The 19,954-nt window shown below is 38.6% G+C and overlaps 1 protein-coding gene across 2 annotated transcripts in view; it reads right to left on the bottom strand.

Annotated features, from left to right (window-relative positions):
- The window catches only part of CTR9 (CTR9 homolog, Paf1/RNA polymerase II complex component), a 28,746-nt gene extending 9,361 nt beyond the window's left edge, over positions 1–19,385 (bottom strand). The window contains exons 1-17 of one of the 2 annotated variants that reach the window (XM_016920372.4): positions 18,878–19,385; positions 17,566–17,664; positions 15,141–15,380; positions 14,543–14,660; positions 13,500–13,589; positions 10,017–10,165; positions 8,287–8,394; positions 6,798–6,905; positions 6,457–6,693; positions 6,137–6,226; positions 5,902–6,030; positions 5,607–5,790; positions 3,858–3,946; positions 2,357–2,542; positions 2,187–2,274; positions 1,857–2,005; positions 23–139 (exon numbers count right to left, since the gene is read on the bottom strand). In XM_016920372.4, the coding sequence (XP_016775861.1) occupies positions 23–139; positions 1,857–2,005; positions 2,187–2,274; positions 2,357–2,542; positions 3,858–3,946; positions 5,607–5,790; positions 5,902–6,030; positions 6,137–6,226; positions 6,457–6,693; positions 6,798–6,905; positions 8,287–8,394; positions 10,017–10,165; positions 13,500–13,589; positions 14,543–14,660; positions 15,141–15,380; positions 17,566–17,664; positions 18,878–18,922 (2,226 nt within the window). In that variant the 5' untranslated portion in view covers positions 18,923–19,385. The remainder of the gene's footprint in view (positions 1–22; positions 140–1,856; positions 2,006–2,186; positions 2,275–2,356; positions 2,543–3,857; positions 3,947–5,606; positions 5,791–5,901; positions 6,031–6,136; positions 6,227–6,456; positions 6,694–6,797; positions 6,906–8,286; positions 8,395–10,016; positions 10,166–13,499; positions 13,590–14,542; positions 14,661–15,140; positions 15,381–17,565; positions 17,665–18,877) is intronic. The other variant, XM_016920373.4, reaches the window with a different exon arrangement.
- Positions 19,386–19,954: the final 569 nt, after the last annotated feature.

The following is a 19,954-nucleotide window of genomic DNA, read 5'->3' as shown; positions in this document are numbered from 1 at the left end:
GAATAACATCTCTCCTTTTTACCTTCAGCAAAGTCTGTTTGCATTCCTGTAACTTGCCACACTTGAAGAGGGCCCGGGCCAAATAGAGTACAACTTCAGTGTTTTGGTGCTTATAGAACTTTCGGAGGCAGTTTTCATACTACAAAAAAAGAAAAAAGTTAATTAAAACACAACAAAGAATAAATGACATTTTCATTTTGTAGCAAAATGGCATTGCAATTTTAAAGCTCTGTAAAAAGGTGTTTTACCCTTTGAATGGTTAATTTCAGAGAATAATTTGGGGAATGATTTTTGACATTCATCAGGATACATTTTCACAACATAAAAAATCTGACCATTAGAAAAACTAGATGCTTGAAATGGTTTCTTTCCATTTGAAATTTGGACCAACACTGAAAGAAAGGGTAAACAGATTGGAAAGCCTTTTTCATACTTTTAGCAATACTATCTAGAATTAGCTTATTGACCACTGATGAGAAGTCATACACCGTTGTCCTTTGCGTTTTACCATCTACACCTTTCTTAACAATGGGCAGAACCTACTGGCAATGAGCATGAGGAGTCTTACAGTTCTGGTTGTTAACTTCTTGGTAAAACCAATACAATACTAGTGTTAATTGTGACACGAACATAGCACTTTTTGACCACGGAATACCTCTTGTCATAGGTAAGACCTTTTTCATGAAAAATGGTTAAGACCATTTTTTCCTGAATATCCCTAGTAGTTAATTTGCATTTATAAAAGACAACATTATCATTCAGCAGATCAGGAAGGCCAGCCTCACAAAACACAACCTCTGAAGCTCCATATGCAATCTAGGTTCTGTGAGTTTCTGTGATTATTGACTTTCCAGTACTCTGAATATTGATAATAACCCACCCATTTTAGAAAAAGGTAAACCACTTCTCAGAGCCTGGACTGCTCTTTTTGTCTACTTTTTGTAAGCTTTTCCTTTCTGACCATAATATATCCCATAGAGCCGAAGATCCTTTTTACTTTTTAATTTTATGGATGCTGAGTATGACTTTTATTTCGAGCTCAAGCACCCAACAAATATAAGCATAAAAAAATTCTACAGTCATTAAATCTTATCGCTGTTTTGTTTCCTTTTTTCTTTTTTTTCCCCGAGACAGAGTCTGGCTTTGTCGCCCAGGCTAGAGTGCAGTGGCAGGATCTTGGCTTACTGCAACCTCTGCCTCCCAGGTTCAAGCAATTCTCCCGTTTCAGCTTCCTGAGTAGCTGGGATTACAGGCACGTGCTACCATGCCCAGCTAATTTTTGTATTTTTAGTAGAGACAGGGTTTCACCATGTTGGCCAGGCTGGTCTCGAACTCCTGACCTCGTGATCCATCCGCCTCAGCCACCTCAGCCTCCCAAAGTGCTGGGATTACAGGAGTAAGCCACCATGCCTGGCCTCTTTTCTTTTAAATAAGTCATTTAACCTTTCTAAAACTCACAGTTCAGTTTCAGAAACTGAATACACAAACGAATATTCAATCCTACTACTTACTGGGTATTACTAATATGCTAGGCATGCTAGTGCCAAGTAGTTTTCATATGGGATCCTCACAAAATTCTATGAAGTTAAGGTACAATTATCTCCATTTTATAGATAGGAAAACTGGCTCAGAAAGGATGTCCTTTGCCTGAGGCATGTAATTAGTGGTGGAACCAGGACTCACATCTCTGTCTGGATACCAAAGCCTGGCCTTAGCATTATATAATTATAAATCTCTAAATAGACACAGTATCACAAGAGATAGCATGCAGCTCCATGACAGGGCCAGAATGGCTAAGAAAACATCTGCTTAACAATGAACAAGATATAAAAATATCTTGAAAGAGAAGCTATTACCATCTGAACGGCGCTGATGTACTGCTTTTGCTCCACATAGATGTGTGCTAAGTTCAACCACACATCACTAATATCTGCTGTTGCTTCTCTCACTTGGGCAAATACATCACGAGCTTCACGAAAATATCCTTTGTGGGCCAAAACAGCTCCTAAAGATATAAAAAGGTTCACACTTAAGAATTTTCTAATTGGAGTCAGAAAAACAACTAAAAATTCTATTTTAAAACAACTACATTGATCACATTTTAAGAAAAATTCTGATTTACAAACATTCCTCTGAAAGTATTCATTTGAAACAAATTGTTACGGGTACTCAAGTCTTATAATCACCTATGCCATTGGCAGCATACAGATTCTTTGCATCATTTCTGAGTACTTGTTTGTAGATGGCCAGAGCACGATCTTGATGACGCTTTTCCTGTAGAAACAAGTGCTCTTAAAAAAGATTCAAACGAGAATATAGAGTATCAGTTTTGTTTAAAAGGACAAAAAGAGATTACCTTTTCTCGATCTCGGGTGGGCTGATGTAAAGTTTGGAGCCACACGTTGCCAAGGGCTAGCATAGAATAGGTATCACTCTGTGTGGATGGCTGTTTTAATATCCTCTCAAACTTCTTCTGCCCAGGACCCCATTCTTGTTTTGCCAAATGAAGATTGCCAATCAAAGACCAAGCATCTGGATGATCCTGAAACATACATACATGAAGAAGGAAAATCTGCAGTTTAGTTTGACAGAGATCAATCATCTTCCCACAATAGCTGATTACTGAAGAGGTTTACAAGCTATATTATAACAGTGGTTTTCTTTTTTTTCTTTCTTTCTTTTTTTTTTTTTTGCATGGCAATCCAAATTTATTGAACTACTAATGCTAATGCTAAGTTATACAAAATTGCACCACTTTAATTAATGCTTTCAGTTTACATTTGGCCACCTCAAAGTAGTTGTAACATTAGGTTGGTCAATTTAAATACTGTGGCTCCCTGTTGGATAGACACACAATCTTTACATCCAAACATAAATGCATACAAAGCAACAAGGCACTGTTAAATAAAACAGCAATACTTACTGCAAATTAGGCCTTGTGACCAATTACATATGATTAAAATTACTTCCCCACATTCACATCCACAGTACTTGTCCACCATTTAAAATCTCAACCAAAACGTTACAAATGTGGAACCATCACTAACAGGCAAAAATACTAAACTATATTTGGTATTGCAAATACACTTAGGCATGAGCAAGCATGGGATTCACAGTGAGAATCTACAGCTGCAGAAGCCTGAAAATGATTTACAAAAATTGTTAAATCATTAAAAAATTGTTTGAAAATATACACTTCTTGTTGTAGACCCCCATATGAGTGGTTTTCAAACTGAGTTGATACCCATTAGTGAGTTGTAAAATCAATTTAGTTAGTCTTTAGTTATCTGCATAGTAAATGCAACAGAATGGAATAAAGTAAAAATATCAGTGTATCGCCCATTGGCAAAAGCAAACAATGATTTGTGAAACTTTCATTTCAGTTGTTTGTCTATATATACATTTGTGTTTACTAGGCTATGATGTGAAATCTATTTCTTTTTGTGGGCCATCAAAACGTTTAGATGACCTCTGTGGTTCCATACAAAATCCTAAGATACTATGCTATAAAGTTCTCTCATATGGTACTAACTAAACTGAAAGTGAAGTAAACTAGTGAGAGTAAAAAACACAGGAGCCAGGTCACATTTGTTGAAGTGGAGTGAAAGTACGGGATGGGGGAAGGGAAGAAGGAACAAGGAAGACAATAGGAAAGATTTACATAAAAAAACATGGTCCCTATTTATAACATGATTAGTAATGCAACCTAGTACATTTTTAGTATCTAACAAGTAAATGAAAACAAAACAAAAAATGACAAAACCAGGAAGATGTAGCCATTAAAAGGAAAAACTGATTTATGGGGAAGGAAAAGTGAAAATAATTATTTCTCAAACCTAAGAGTTAATATTACCAACCTGATTAATCTGAAGAGCTTCCTTAAACCAATCTGAAGCCTCATAAAAGTTTCCCTTATCTCTAGCCATGGCTCCTAGGCGCAAATAGCCTGAAAAGATATTTAAAAGTTTTTATATCCCAAATATTAGCTATAAAGGATCATAATTTTAAAGTCATACTTTTGAAACAATTTTTTTCATTAATACCGCCATAAAAGGAAAAGTCCCAAAGGTGAAAAAATATCAATCATCAATCCAACGAGTTAAAGAATAATTTTGTCACCATCTAGACTTACTGTTTGAAATCTAAGACTTACCTCTGCCACTCTACTCCCAATGCTAGTTCCCTGGTCCAAGTCCTTATCTCAAGCTAAGTTATTTTAAAAGCTTGGAACTGGCCTATTTCTAATTTCTCTCCAATACACACCATTGTCAGTTACCTTTTTTAAAAAAAACTGCTTGTAATACGGCAAAACAGTGAAAGTCTGATGAATAGGTATTACTACTTAGAAGATCTGGGCTCTAACTGGGGTTCTTCCATTAATCAATAGTGAAGTGCTACACAAATGTAAGTTGTTGTTTTCTCTAGGAAATGTCACTTCTCTCAGGAAACCAATAATGGTTCACTACTGCCTATCAAATCAATTCAAATTCAGTCTGGCATTCAACTGAAATCTTGCTTATTTTAAATCACTTGTGCATCCATAACAGCATGATAGGCACTAAGTTAATAGCTCCTGATATGCCGGGCGCGGTGGCTCACGCCTATAATCCCAGCACTTTGGGAGGCCATGGTGGATGGATCACCTGAAGTCAGGAGTTCTAGACCAGTCTGACCAACGTAGCAAAACCCCACCTCTATTAAAAACACAAAAAGTAGTCGGACGTGGTCGTGGGCCCCTGTAATCCCAATTACTTGGGAGGCTGAGGCAGGAGAATCACTCCAACCCGGGAGGCAGAGGTTGCAGTGAGCCGAGATTGTGCCACTGCACTCCAGCCTGGGTGACAGAGCAAGACTCCATCTTAAAAACAAAACAAAACAAAAAACAAAAAACCTCCTGATTTACTAGAGTCAAAACATCATGCTTTAGGTTCTTTTTAAAGAAAGTACAAAAACAAACAAAAAAACCCTCAAACACAAATAAAATTAAGTACACTATGTATATGATTATTATTTAAAATATAAAGATGGGGTCTCGCTACTGGGGTTGTTTAGGTTGGTCTTGAACTCCTGGACTCAAGCGATCCCGCTGCAGTGGCCTCCCAAAGTACTGGGATTCCAGGCATGAGCCACCATGCCAGGCCTAAATTTTTTTTTGATTAAAAACTTTCCTTATTTTATAATGTATAGGTTGGGAAACTCAAATTAGGACATTTTAGCCATAATTGTTTAAAGGAAAAGCACTTTTCTTTCTCACTATTATAAACATTGTAAGAATGTTCATATGAAATCAAAGCAGGATGTTTCAAAGGTAAATGCATTATCAGATATGCCAAAGAGTTGTTAAAAGCCTAACAAAGGTAGCTGACCCACTGAAGATAACCTAGTCATTGAAATACGGTCCAATTGGTTTTAGTTGCTTATTTCTAGCACAAATGTAAGTAAAGCTGCACCTTTGTTTTAAGGCCACAAATTTGCCCTGGAGAAATGGGGACATTAGAACCTTAAACATTTTTTACTATCAATTCTAAATTTTTTTCAGGCTAAATTTTTGCTGCTCTTGTGGGAATGAAGGGATTTCATTACATAAAGAAGTTTAAAATCCTTACAGTCAACATAATTAGGATGTTCGCGTAAGATGTTTTTATACAGTTTTTCTGCTTCATGGAATTCACACATCGCCTCATATAGCCTGGCGAGATTATATGACGTGGTAACGGAAATGGCGTTATAGTAATGCTCATCGTGTTCCGCTTCTGCTTTTGCACGGTCCAATGACGCCAAAAAATATTTCTATGAGAAAGAAAAATCACTCTGTTAAAAGATTTAGTTTATACACTTTTTAAAAAGGTGTGCATTCAACTTGATTCAGTATAAAAGAAGGAAATATTTCTATTTTCCTACCTTAGCCTCCCCTAGGTTTCCAAGTCTAAAATGGAGGGCACCCACATTATTGAGAATCTCTGGAGGAACATCGGCCTGCACTTTCTCCTGAAGGATTCGTGTTGCTGTTCCATAGGCTGAAAGGGCACCCTGTATTTTCATGATTGACAGAAAAAGGTGTAAGTGGAAGAGAGACACTACACCAGGCTTACAAAAAACACATCATATGAGAGATTAAAAAACATTACTAAAATACCTGTATATCAGTCTGTTCTAAGATTTGCGCCAATTCAATCCAAGCTTCAACATCATCGGGATACTGTTCTGTGACCTTCTTCAAATGGCCCTGGGATAAAAGAGATTGTTAAGCTGAAGTATTCCATCTATAGGTTGTCAAAATAAAAAGTGGGGGCTATTTAAGTCTGTTTAATAAATCCATTGTTCCATCTAAACTGGAACAAGCTCAGCTAACAAAACTGTTTTTATCATATTTCTATTAGCAATAACAGGAAATGAGAAATGGGAGTTTTGGGACAGCTAACAGAAAACAGCTAAGACTTTTAAAAAAAGATGTACCTTGGCAATATCTCGTTTTTCTTGATCTTCTGAGGCAGCATAGAGAGAGCCGAGAATTTTCATAGTTTCGTAATTATTAGGATAAGCTTTCAAAACCTTCTCAAAGCACTGAGATGCATTTTCTTTGTCACCTCGATAAATATACATTTGTCCCAAACCAAAAAATGGGAGCACAAAAGAGGATGAGGCAAACTGTGTGGCTTGATAATAGTACTGAAAAGCTTGGTCATAATCTTCCTAAAGAATGAAAATTAAAAAAGACCAATATGTACAAAAGTATTAGAAAGACTTAAAACACTATAAGTAAAAAGATTAGACATTTAGAGAAGTTATAAAATTACCTGAACATGGAATGATCTAGCTAGCTGATAGCAGCTCTCTGCTTGCATAGCTTCCACTTCTGTATTATGGAATGCATGGAGGGCCAGATGCTGGACTTTACTATAATCCTGAACAAAGATCAGAAAGTCAACTGAGTGAATTCATAAGACTAGCTTGCATAGCTGTTTTATCTTAGACTAACACTTCGTTTACCTGTAAGATACATTTCCATCTTCTTCATAAATAGTTGCCTTCCAGTGCTATAACCGTTATAACCTAATCAATAATTCACTATGAAAGGGGAGTATGTTTCTACAGCCAGAAAGAGTAAAGCACTGTGGTTAGTCTAAGGTCACATAACTATTAACCACAGTGCTTTACTCTCTCTGGCTGTAGAAACATACTCCCCTTTCATAGTGAATTACTGACTTTAGACTATTAACTCTTCCTCAACTTATCCACCCACAAAATGGGAATAAGATTACCTACATCATAGAATTATTGTGAAGATTACATAAGTAAATACATAAAGCGCACTTTTTTTTTTTTTTTTTTTGAGACAGGGTCTCACTCTGTTGCATGGGCTGGAGTGCAGTGGCGCCATCATGGCTCACCACTGCAGCCTCGACCTCCCAGGCTCAAGTGATCCTCCCACCTCAGCCTTCTGAGTAACTGAGACTACAGGTATGTGCCACCATGTCCAGCTAATTTTTAAAAATTTTTGTAGAGATGAGGTCTCACTATGTTGCCAGTGTTGGTCTTGAACTCCTGGGCTCAAGCAATCCTCCCACCTCGGCCCCTCAAAATGCTGGGATTACAGGCATGAGCCACTACTCCCAGTAGATTTAGTATTTTAAGAAACCTAAAATACCACTGCTTCTACAGAATTAGTGGCAACTTAAAAAATACAACATGATTAACATGCAAAATAAAAATGTCAGTGATTCCTTGTTCCCTACATAGCATGTCCAAATTCTGATATTACACAAATTCTCCACTATCTGAATCCAAAGCATTGCCTACCATAAGTATATTATACACTATTTCATAGATTTGTGTGTCTTTCCCTTTTCAACTCTCTAGTGACCTCTTCCTAAAAACCTAGTTCAAAAGTTCTGCAGCCTTGGTGAAAATTCACCTAAGCCATCTGACCACTTCCTCATTTCTCTACCATAAATGAGTAGATACCTTTATTTTTACACTTACATTTGTTTACATGGCTGCTTTTTCTATGAAATTGAACTCCTTGAGTACAGACACCATGTTTTACTAATCTTCACATCACTACCACAGTGTTGGGTACAGTATATAGGGGTCAATAAATATGAAGCAAATAAATGAATAAACAAATGTAGGTACCCCCAGGTAACTAATACAACAAACTCTATAATTTGGAGGGGGGAAAAAATCTGACATTTTCAAATTTCTTTCCAAGTTTAAAAAAGAAATAAAATATCAATTGCAGTACAGAAAAACAAAAATCAGAATTTAAAAATAAATGACTTCTACCTTTTTGAAGAAAAAGTGATTTGCCAAGTGGTTCAATACCATAGGGTTGCTAGGATCAATAGTATAGGCTCTGGAAAGAAGCTGGACGCCATTTTTAATGGAATCAGCCTAAAAGAAAACATTGCAACAAGGTAGAGTGAAAACAATACTAAATTAGCACTTTTGAAGAAGTTTTCTTTAGTCACAAGAAATAAGTTATAAATCCTAAGATCAGACACTAAAACGGATTAGAAGCTTCTTATGATTTTAAATATCTATATTGCATTTGTAATTAAATCTCCCTTTTAATCCTTAATTTTTTTGTGTGTCACTTTTTTCCCCTTTTTATTTTCTTGTTCAGTTCTTGCTTGAGACTTATCTCATCTACTTTACTAGTCCCTGCCCCTACTTCTCCCACAAAGAGCCACCTTTGCTTTTATTTATTTATATTAATTTTTATTTTTTTCAGACAGGATCTCACTGTGTTGCCCAGGATGGAGTGCACTGGCACGAACACAGCTCACTGCAGCCTTGACCTCCTGGGCTCAAACAATCCTCCCACTTTGATCTCCCAAAGTGTTGGGATTATAGGTGAGAGCCACCATGCCTGGCCTCTACCACCTTTGGTTTTATTGATCCGAGCTGTTTTCTTCGTGTGACTGATACTAGTGGATTACCCAACAGCCATTTTACCACTCATCCTGCTAACAGAATCCAGATTTTGTAGCCTGTGAAAATCTTTTGAGTTTAGGAAGGAAAGTTCCCTTCCCCTCTTCCCCAGGCCCGGGGGATGAATCATGATTGATCTACACCAGTCCAGATAATCTTTTCCTCTGGCCTAAGGTAGTGGTTCTCAACTGGGGATGAAGTCATGTTTGGTTATCACAATTGGAGGAACGCTATCGGCATTTAGCGGGTAGAGGCCAGGGATGCTGTGAAAACATTCTATAATGGAAGGGACAGTTCCCCACAACAAAGAATTATCCAGCCCAAAACATCAATAGTACTGAGGCTGAGAAACCCAGGTATCCCTGTTTTGGACAATTATACATAAGGGGAAGCATATGGAGAGCTTCCTTCTCAATATAAGACAGGGCTTCTCTAAGAGAAAGCCTTTTTATCCTTTCCCTTTCCTCCCTCTTTATAAGACTGATGTAATAATGAGAAGCTGGAGATGCTGCAGCCATCTTGTGACTATAAGGTGACAGACATGATGAAGAAAGGCTGCACATTAAGGAAGGGAGGACGGAATTATATAAAATCATAGGTTTGACGACAAGGACCTATCAAATTTGAGACCTTTGACAACTGGTTTAGTAAACACTAAAAGCCCTTATGTTTAAGGCACTGGGATGTGTTTTTTGTTACGTGCAATGAAAGCATTCCAAACTGATATACAAGTCTACGACCCCTTATCTGAGATTCTGAAATCTAAATGCCTTAAAAAACAAGTTTTGTTTTCTGTTTTGTTTTTTTTTTTTAATCTTGGAGCAAACTTATTTGGTGGCAATACTACCTGAATTGTAACCCTATCCTACTAGTGTAAACAGTCTATCATTTTGCCACAGAAATATAAGTTTGCTTTTGGGGTAGTGCCCCAATAACTAGGTGTTATACATTACGAAGTACAGGTACCCTTCTGTAATCTGTAATCTTAATTTCTAAGACACATCTGGCTCCAAGAGTTTTAGATAAGAGGCTGTGGGCCTGACAAAGCAGTTAGGAGCTAGATACTTTTTTCATTTACATACCTCTTTATTGTTGAGTTCTAGAACAGCCAGTCCAACCAATGCTCCCACGCATTTGGAATTGAGTTCCAGGGCTCTGCTGAATGCCAGACGAGCTTTTTCCAGTTTGTTAAGTTTCACAAAGCAATGACCCATTCCTAAACGAACTTCCGCTATAAAATGAAGTCATTCAATCTATCAAACTAGGGCATTTTTTAGAGTTCAATTACAAAAATGCTTAAACATTCTCTATTTATGAGTTGCAAAATCCCCAAAATTAACCTCAGTATAACTACACTACAAAATCTTTTGACCTATCACAAACTTGGTTTCCTTGGAGCCTACATCATACCACATTCCAACCCTCTCCTCTATCACTGACACATTTCTCACTATAGAACAGAACACCTATAATACTGGTATTCTTCTTGTCTTCTAACATCGCTGCTAACCATACCTTCAATTTCTCATTATTGAAGAACAATTTTTAAACAGAGAACAAAAGTTCCACTAAGACCTTAAATAATATGACTGATTATGGGCACATACCATTGTTCCTTTCAAAGCTATGCTCATATGTGCTACCTCATTTAAGGCCATGCCAAAACACAAACAAGTTCCCATCTAAAGCCAATCACCATACTGGTCACTAGATGCCCTCTTATCTATTTAAGGATACTGCTCCAGCAACCCTCCCCTATTTTTTCTCTCTACTGGATCATTCATTCTCATCTACACATAAACGTTCTGCCATCTTATACAAATCCTCTCTTGATTCTATATCCCTTTCCAGTTGTCGATCATGTCTGTTCTTTGATAGCAAAACTCCCAGAATGATCTAGCTACGCTTGCTATGTCTAATTCCCTTCCTTCCATTTTCTCTTGAATACACTCCAGTGAAGCTCTCACCCCACCATTCCAGTAAAACTGCTTTTATCAAGGTCACTATGGATTTGTATGCTGCTGAATCCAATGATCAATTCTGTGTCCCTATTTTACTTGACCTAACAACAGAATTTGACACTGTTGGTCATCATCTTCTTCTGGAAACATTTTACATTTGCCTTTAAAGACAATGCACTTACCCTATTTTCCTCCTATACCTCTGGCTATTATCTTCTGAGTCTCCTTTGCTGATTCTTCCTCATTTCCCTAATCTCTTAATATCAGAGTGCTCTAGGGCTCCACCTCTAGACCTCTTTTCTATTTGCACTCATTCACAGCTTTATACACTATGTATATGTTAATGACTTCAGCCCAGACCTCTTTCCTGAATTCCAGCCTTTCTGCTGTCTTCACTTTGTCAATTTTAAATAACGGGATTTGGAAAATATGATTAAGTATAGAGTGTATTGGAGTGCAAGGTGTGAGAATGGCCACCAGAAAAGTACTGACTCCAAATGAATGATATCAGCATTTTCCAAAGTGAAAAAGTTAAGGTTTTAATTATTTGGGGGAAATAGAGAAGTTCTAGTAGGATTGTAACATTCTAAAATATAACACCAGGTGCCTATGTCACAGCAATTTGATTGGTTACAAATTGCTATATTCTAAAAAGATTATTTTATTGCTCCATGTGAGGGGGATCTTATTTCTGGCACCATTTGATCTTAATTGTTTACAGAAAAAAAAAGGCAGAAATTGCAACTGCATGCCACGTGACTCAGGTTGTATAGCCACATTCTTCTCAAGGCTCAGGATAAAGCTCTAAAAGCTTTAAGGCTGAACTGCTTAATTTGACAACTTATATGTCTAAAAGGTATTTCAAACTTTTCAGGTCTAAAACTAGTTCCACTTAAACTATTTCCCAAATATAGTAAAATATAACTCTACTTTTCCAATTGCTTGTGCAAGAGAGTTATCTTTGACTCTTCCTCTCTGTCTTATACATCATATGTACTCCATCAGCTCTCCTTTCAAAATACATGTAGAATCTGACCACTTGTACCAACTCCCCTATTACCTCCCTAGTATGAGCCACAATCACCTCTGACCTGCCTGTCTGCAGATGCCTTCTCCCTGCTCTCCCTACTTCTGTCCTTGACCCCCTCCCCTTGAGCCCCACTCTAGTCTCAACCCCAAAGCTCAAATGAACCTTTTAAATATAGGTCAGATCACGTCACTCTGCTGCCCAAGGCCCTCCAATGGCTTCCCATCTCTGTCGATGTAAAAACTAAAGTCCTTACAATAATCTGTGATGCCCTACGTGATTAGTCAGTCCCTGGTTATAGCTTTGACCCCATTTCTTACTACTTTCCCCCCCACTCTTTCTCTCTCTATTCCAGATACAACGGCCTCCTTACTCTTCCTTAAACTTACCAGGCACTCTCTTTCCTCTGGACCTTTGTACCTTCTATGCTCTCTCTCTATGAGTGGTCTTCTCCTATATATCTGCATGGCTGCTAGTTGTTTTTTAGGTCTTCACACAAATGTCACTATCTCTGATGAGTTTCCTTGGTCATCCTTTCTAAGCAACTCCTGATGCTTCTCATACCCTTTTTCTGCTTTATTCTTCTCCTTGGCTCTTACTGGTAGCTTACACATCATACATACTTTACTATTTATCTTGCCCACTGAAAACTGGACTCCATGAGGGCAGGAACTTTTGTCTCTTTGGTTAATTGCTACATTCTCAGGGTTTAGAACACTGCCTGCCACATAGTTGGTACTCAGTAAAAATTTGCTGCATGAATGACATTTTGGAAAGAAAAATAGTATAGGGCAAAAAGATTATATTATAATCTACTATCCAGACTTTTTTTTCTTGAGACAGGGTCTTGCTCTGTTGCCCAGGCTGGAGTGCCGTGGCATGAACATGGCTCACTGCAGCCTCAAATGCCTAGGCTCAAGTGATCTTCCTGCCTGGCCTCTTGTGTAGCTGCGACCACAAGCACTACCAAGTGCGGCTGATTTTCTGTAGAGACGGGGGTCTCACTTTGTTGCAAAGGCTGGTCTCAAATTCCTGGGCTCAAGCAATCCTTCTACCTCACCCTCCCAAAGTGCTGAGATTACAGGTGTGAACCAGTGCAGCCAGACCCTATCTATTTTTTTTTTTCCCCTTGAGACAAGGTCTTGTTCTGTTGCCCAGGCTGGAATGCAATGGCACAATCATGGCTCACTGCAGCCTCAACCTCCCAGACTCAAGCGATCCTCCAGCCTGAGCCTCCTAAGGAGCTGGGACCACAGGTGTGTGCCACCATGCTCATGTAACTTTTTTATTTTTTGTAGAGACAGGGTCTTACTACGTTGCCCAGGCTGGTCTCAAACTCCTGGGCTCAAGTAGTCCTGCCTCGGCCTACCAAAGTGCTGGGATTATTGGCATGAGCCATTGCACCTGGCCTTACTATCCAGCTTTTGACTCAAACATAGCATTAAAAAAAAACCTTGATTCTGACATTTCTATAATCCAACAATATCTTTTCATAACTTCATAAGCAACTGACAAATCCTCAATGCTTTAAGCTGGGTAATACACAGTTTAGACATAAAATAAAATTTTTCTCTTACCTGGACATCCTGGGTTAGTACGCAATGCTTTCTTATAGTAAGCAAGAGCTCCTCTGTAATCCTTCTTGTTGAAGGAAATGCAAGCTTTACCTGTAATGATTTTTAAAAATAAACACAGTGTCTGATTAAAGGCTACAAGTCTATTATGTTTTACACTAACTTATCTAAGTTAAATACATCTCTGAGTAAGAAATACTTGAAAACACAGAACAAAATTTCATATTAAAAATTTGTTTTTCATAAAAGTATACTAATTTATGTCTAAAAATAAAACTTCCTGTTTTTATGTTAAATGTTATAAAGTTAGCAAACTAACATAGGAACAGAAAACTGAATACTGCCTGTTCTCACTTATAAGTGGGAGCTCAATGATGAGAACACATGGACACAGAGGGGAACATCACATACTGGGGCCTTCTGGAGGGTGGAGGGTGGGAGGAGGAAGAGGATCAGGAAAAATAACTAACAGGTACTAGGCTTAATACCTAAGTGATGAAATAACCTGCACAACAAACCCCCACGACCAAGTTTACCTATGTAACAAACCTGCACTTGTACCACTGAACTTCAATAAAAGTTTAAAAAATGTTATAAAGTAATAATTGAAATAACTTTAAGTTGTCTAAGTAGAGATTGTTTATTGGCTCTTCAGAAGTGTATAACCAATTACTCTTTTTTGAAAAAATTATTTTTTGTAGAGATGGGGTCTTGCTATGTTGCCCCAGCTCGTCTTGAACTCCTGGCCTCAAGTGATCCTCCTGCCTCAGTCTCTCAAAGCGCTGGGATTACAGGTATAACGAGACAGGGTCTCAAAGTGCTGAAATTACACCATGCCTGGCCTAAATAATAAATTATTCTTAACTGGTATATATTTTATTTCTACAATTTCAACAATATTTGTTGTAGGTAATTTCATTTGTAACAACATAAAGCTCTTCTACTTTGCTGTCTAGCTGAGTTATTAAGGAGCTATTACCAAGAGATATATTCTAGGCATATGCTGAAAACAATTGTTTCCTAACATGTTGCCAAAGATCACTTACCAAGAAGGGCTGGAATGTTATTTGGAGACTGATTGAGTACAAAATGAAACTGTGCATCAGCTTGATCCATTTTGTCACCCTCAAGTAGGCAGAAGCAGGCTCTTCCCAACAAATGGTTCTATAAAGTAATGTATTATCTTAGATTTTACCCCTATATACCATGAACATGTAACACTAAAGTGAAAACCAAACAGGAAGGAGGTGGAGCACAGTGCAAATTCCCCTATCAAATGTAATATGCTTAAGCTACTAACAAGCAATTCTTAATTACAAAATAAGAAATTATCCTGAAATGTAAGTCTTCTGTGCCAGTAACAACAACCAAAAGAAAAATTTAAATTCCTTAAAATATCCTTGAAATTCACCTGGAGATAATAAAATTACTGGAGCAAGTTTTATGTACTACATTTGTCCATATTACTTAAACAGTACAAAAACCAAAGCATTCCAGTTTTAATGAGGAACCTTTCTTCTTTTTGGCTCTATCAACCATGTTACTTGAAGAAAAACTCTTTCAAAAAATCTGCTATCACACACATTTTGCTTTCATGTGCTTTTCTCCCTTCATAAATGGAAAGAAATTTGACTTTATTTTTACCTGATCATACATAATAATTTTATCGGCCATTGTATACAACAAGGTGGCCTGCGTAATAAGATCCTTTTTATTGTCCTTATTCTTTTCTTTCCGAGCCTGTTGTACATAATACGCTGCCAATGTATCCAAGCAAGTCATCTGGTCTTTTTCATGGTCTCTATAGTCCAAATTGCCATCTATACGTGCTGCTTCCAACAATTTTACAAACTCTTCTGTTTTTCCTTGCTTGTAGTATTCCAGCTATAAGGTAATGAAACAAATTAGAATCACTAAAGCATATGTCCATATAAAAAGTTGTACACAAATGTTTACAGCAGCTTTATTTGTAATAACAAAAAACTGGAAACAATCAAAATGTTGATTAACAGGTGAATGGATAAACAAGCTGTGGTGTATCCATAAAATGGATACTATCCTACAATGAAAAGGAATGAACTACTGATACATGCTACAACATGGATAAATCTCAAAATAATTATGCTGAATGAAAGAAATCAGACCAAAAAAAGAGTACATATTGTGTGATTCCATTTATATAAAACTCTAGAAAACGTAAAACAATCTCTAGTGTCAAAAAGCAGACCAGTGGTTGTCTGGCACGGGGATTAGGGGTGGGGTGGGGGACTTGTGGGGAGTGGTACAGAGGACACTTTCGGAAGGTGATGAATGTATTCATTAATCTTGATTGTGGTGATGGTTTCACAGGTATATACAGATGATAAAACTTATCAAATGGTAAATGTCAAATATGTGCAGTTCATTATAAATCCATTAGACTTTAATAAAGCTGTTTAAAAAACTGGAATCATTCACAATGTTCCCAATCTGCTGCTTATCTAGCTGATTTCTAACTAAAATTTTCAGATAAGTAGAGCCTAAGAGAGAAAACAATAGTGAAAGATATGAAGAATTCTAAATAGAAAACTTGGGTTCTGGTTCTAGATCTACCAAAAATTATCTGTGATTTGGGCCTGTTTAACAACTTCTCTAGGCATCTGTTTGACTTATAAATAATAAAAGAAATATCCACTAGGTGTGGTGGTATGCACCTGTAATCTACTACTTGGGATGCTGTAGTGGCAGGATGGCTTGAGCCCAGGAGTTTGAGTCTAGCCTGGGCAAAATAGAGAGACTCTGTCTCTATGTGGAATATCCACCACTTATTAACCACTGACTATTGGTCACATACCATGAAAGGAATTTCATACACATATTCTCTAATCTGTACAACCACTCTATGAGGTAGATGCTAACATCTCTATATTTTAAATGAGGACATATGCTCAGAAGTTAGATCATTTGTCTAAGGTCACACAGCTAGTTAGCAGCCATGCCGGGACTTGATCTAACCCCAAAGCCTACATTCTTTTCCCTGTAAAAATCTATATCCCACAATGTGTCATTAATTTATTCTACTACAGGTGCCATGCTAATCCTCCAATATTCTAATTTTTGTTTAAGTGCTGTTAAGGAGGGCATATGTACTTAAAAAAATATATATATATATATAATATATATTATATATACATCTAAATTACCATCTGGTTTTAAAAAAAATGTGTGTGACAAGGAGGCTTGGTCTCCATGGAATAAGAAAAGTTGGCACTTCAAGTCAAGAAGGCACTGCTTGTCACTGAAAATACTTCTCTGTAAATCCACATCTAAAAGGAAGAAACTCTTAGAGCAGTCTTGAGCACTGGATATAAGCCCAATTCCAGACCTATTTCTCTGACTCTTCAAGACAATATTAGGAGCCTCTTCTGTATGTTTGTATGAAAGCAATGTGGCATATCTACTTAGGAATAATGACTGTGACATTTATATTACCTATTCCTATAAAAAGAAAACATCATTATGCAGCTGATGCTGGCAAGTAGAGGATATAGAATTTTAGGGTTTCTGATTGGATTTTCTTGAGAATCTCCAGTAAGATTCACATTGAAGGAGACTAAATAGGACAAAAAACATAAGTCTGAGATAAATTTCACCCAAAAGAACTTTTGTGATTTTGGGTGAAGTGATTTTCCCAGAACCTAATCACATTCTAGAATATTTTAAGGGAAATGTTTTGTTGTTATAGGAAACAATGTTAAGCAGCAATGTTCACACAGAAGCACTTCGCTTCTTTTCAGCTTATCTATAAACCATAAGCCAGCCTTCACTGAACAAGCACTAAATAATAAAATATTCAATATAGAGTACTACTTAAATGAATTTTGCCTTTACCAACATATTCACCAGTAGAGCAGCATATCATTTAGGAAAACGGCCTTATTGTTCCATAAATTATTAACACAATTAACTTCCATACACATGGTATAACTAATCTATCATGCAGCCAAGCTGGCTATTACTATATCTGAAAACAGAAACTACATATTTTCCTAGTCAACAAATAAAAAATATTTGCTACATGAATACTGACCGCCAAAGCAATCCATATGTGCAGTTGTGTGTGTTCCTGTTTCAGAATACTGATAACTTCATCTCCCTCCGGTAACTGATCGAAGTCAAGTTCAATGACCTAAAATACAAAAGGTAGGTCTTAACTCTTATTCCACTTTAAAATTCACATTTCATCTTTGCTGCTTTTCGTGAATATAATCAACATGCATATACATAGAGTACGTGTTCACTTTCAATACGGTTGAGCTAATCCATGTTAATGTTTAAGGAGCACATGACGAATAGGTTATACTATAATAAAGTTAAAGCACAGAGAAGCAAACAAACCCTGCTACTTGTCCCCAAATCACTGGAACTATAAAATACTAGAAATGGTCTGCTTACTCAAAAATAACAAAACAAAATCCTACTTAACATAGAATCCAAGTAAAGTGCAGATAAGCACCCTAGAGACTATTATGCCATAGGTCTGACTCCTTGAGATGCATGACCCTACAAGCCATGCAAAGTTGAATGCCACTGCACACATTAATCATGGAGGTGGCACCTGCGTGTAACAGACAGTCCTGACTGTAAGCACAAAAATAATAATAGGAAAATGTCCTGGAATTAGAGGTAATGACTACACAACTTTGCGAATACACTAAAAACCACTGAATTTTATACCTCAATATTATATCTCAAACAAAAAAATAAAAATAAAAGATATACAAGAAGACTGAACATCAAAGCTGAGAGCTTTACTCAGACAAGCCACAGGCCACCCGTGAGTGAGACATAGGTAAGCGAGAGGAGGTTAAATTTTATCAGCACACAGGGGCGGCTAAATCTTGGGCTATCTCGTTGAAGGAGAGTTGGTGTAGAGAACACAGCGCACCATGATAGACTCGAGTTTCTAAGGGAGAAGAGGCGACCTCCTATATATTCCCAGGGTAAGATCTCGAGTTTGAGCAGCAAGCATATAAACCCCGGTAACATCAGCGCCCACCTCTGTAATCTGCGAGGTGTTTTACAGTTTATCGGGTACTCTCACACCTCTGCTCCCGTGAGTTGGTTAGGAAAAGAGTAGCGCACTGTCAAATTCGAACAGGCTGGAGAGGAACTTTCAAGAACTCCTTCTCCGAGTGGCCCTGAGGCTGCAGAGACGCGGTGCCCCCAGCCTGAGAGGGCACAGGGGCTGAAGAAGATGATGATCAGACCTTGGCCAGGTATTTCGATCAGGGCTCTTAGGGAAGGAGGATGCTCTCGCTTCAGAAACGAAGTCGAGCGAAGTCGGTGGGGGCGATCGTACAAGTTCATGGCCCCCACCCGCCTCCATACACGACACTTACCTCGTCAGTGTCCCGGAGGGGAATCTCGATGGAGCCCCGCGACATGATGGGGTCAAAAGGCGAGCAAGTGTCTCGCCCCGCCGCTCCGCAGCCGGTAGTCTCCGCTTCAGGCTAATCCAGAGGTGAGTGACGGCTCCGGCTCTGGACTTGACTGCCGCCCCGCGGCGCCGCTGGAGCTCTGGCTTCTCCTTCCCGTCAGCCGCTTAAACAACGAGCAGCGGACGGCGGACGGCCACTTCCGGCGACCCCGCCCCCTGTCCCGGAAGCACTCCCGGGGGAGCGTGCCCTACGCGAGCTCAGCTTGTGGCTCTGGTGTTTCCGTTTTGGGGTTGGCGGCTCCGAAGCTTTTGTTGGCGTGTCGGCTGTAGGGTGCCCCGAGAGCCTGCAGGACCTTCGGAACCATGTGGCGTTTGAATCTCCTCAGCGCTGGCGCGGCCCCGAATGAAACCTTGGAAGGCGTAGCCGCTTGGTCCCGCGGTGGGCGGGGCCCCTGCCTGACGTGGACCTCTTGGGACGGGCCTGGCCAATCCTGTTTTCTTCCCAAGATTGTTAGGGATAATTCAATCATTCGTTTCGCAACCCAATCATTAGTTCATCTTTTGGCCCCCGTTAGGTGTAAGTCATACCTGTGATACCTTTGTGACTAGTTTAAATAAAAAAATTTACAATTAATTCGGTAATCATTGTGATAATTCATGTCTTATGTTTTTTTAGTTCTTCGAAGCATGTAAGAGGATCTAGTATATTTGTGATTTAAGTAAAATTGCAGATGAGGCCGGGCGTGGTGGCTCACGCCTGTAATCCCAGCACTTTGGGAGGCCAAGGCGGGCGGATCATCTGAGGTCAGGAGTTCGAGACCAGCCTGACCAACATGGTGAAAACCCGTCTATACTAAAAATACAAAAATTAGCCCGGCGCGGTGGTGGGCGCCTGTAATCCCAGCTACCAGGAAGACTGAAACAGGAGACTCGCTTGAACCCGGGAGACGGAGGTTGCACTGAGCCGAGATCAGCCACTGTGCTCCAGACTGGGGATCGATCGAGACTCCACCTCAAAAAAAAAAAAAAAAAAAAGAGG

The sequence above is a fragment of the Pan troglodytes genome, chromosome 9 (genome assembly GCF_028858775.2).
Source record: "Pan troglodytes isolate AG18354 chromosome 9, NHGRI_mPanTro3-v2.0_pri, whole genome shotgun sequence".
Classification (NCBI taxonomy): Eukaryota; Metazoa; Chordata; class Mammalia; order Primates; family Hominidae; genus Pan; species Pan troglodytes.
Note: the sequence above shows the minus strand (reverse complement) of the source record. Positions and strands in the feature narration are given on the sequence as shown.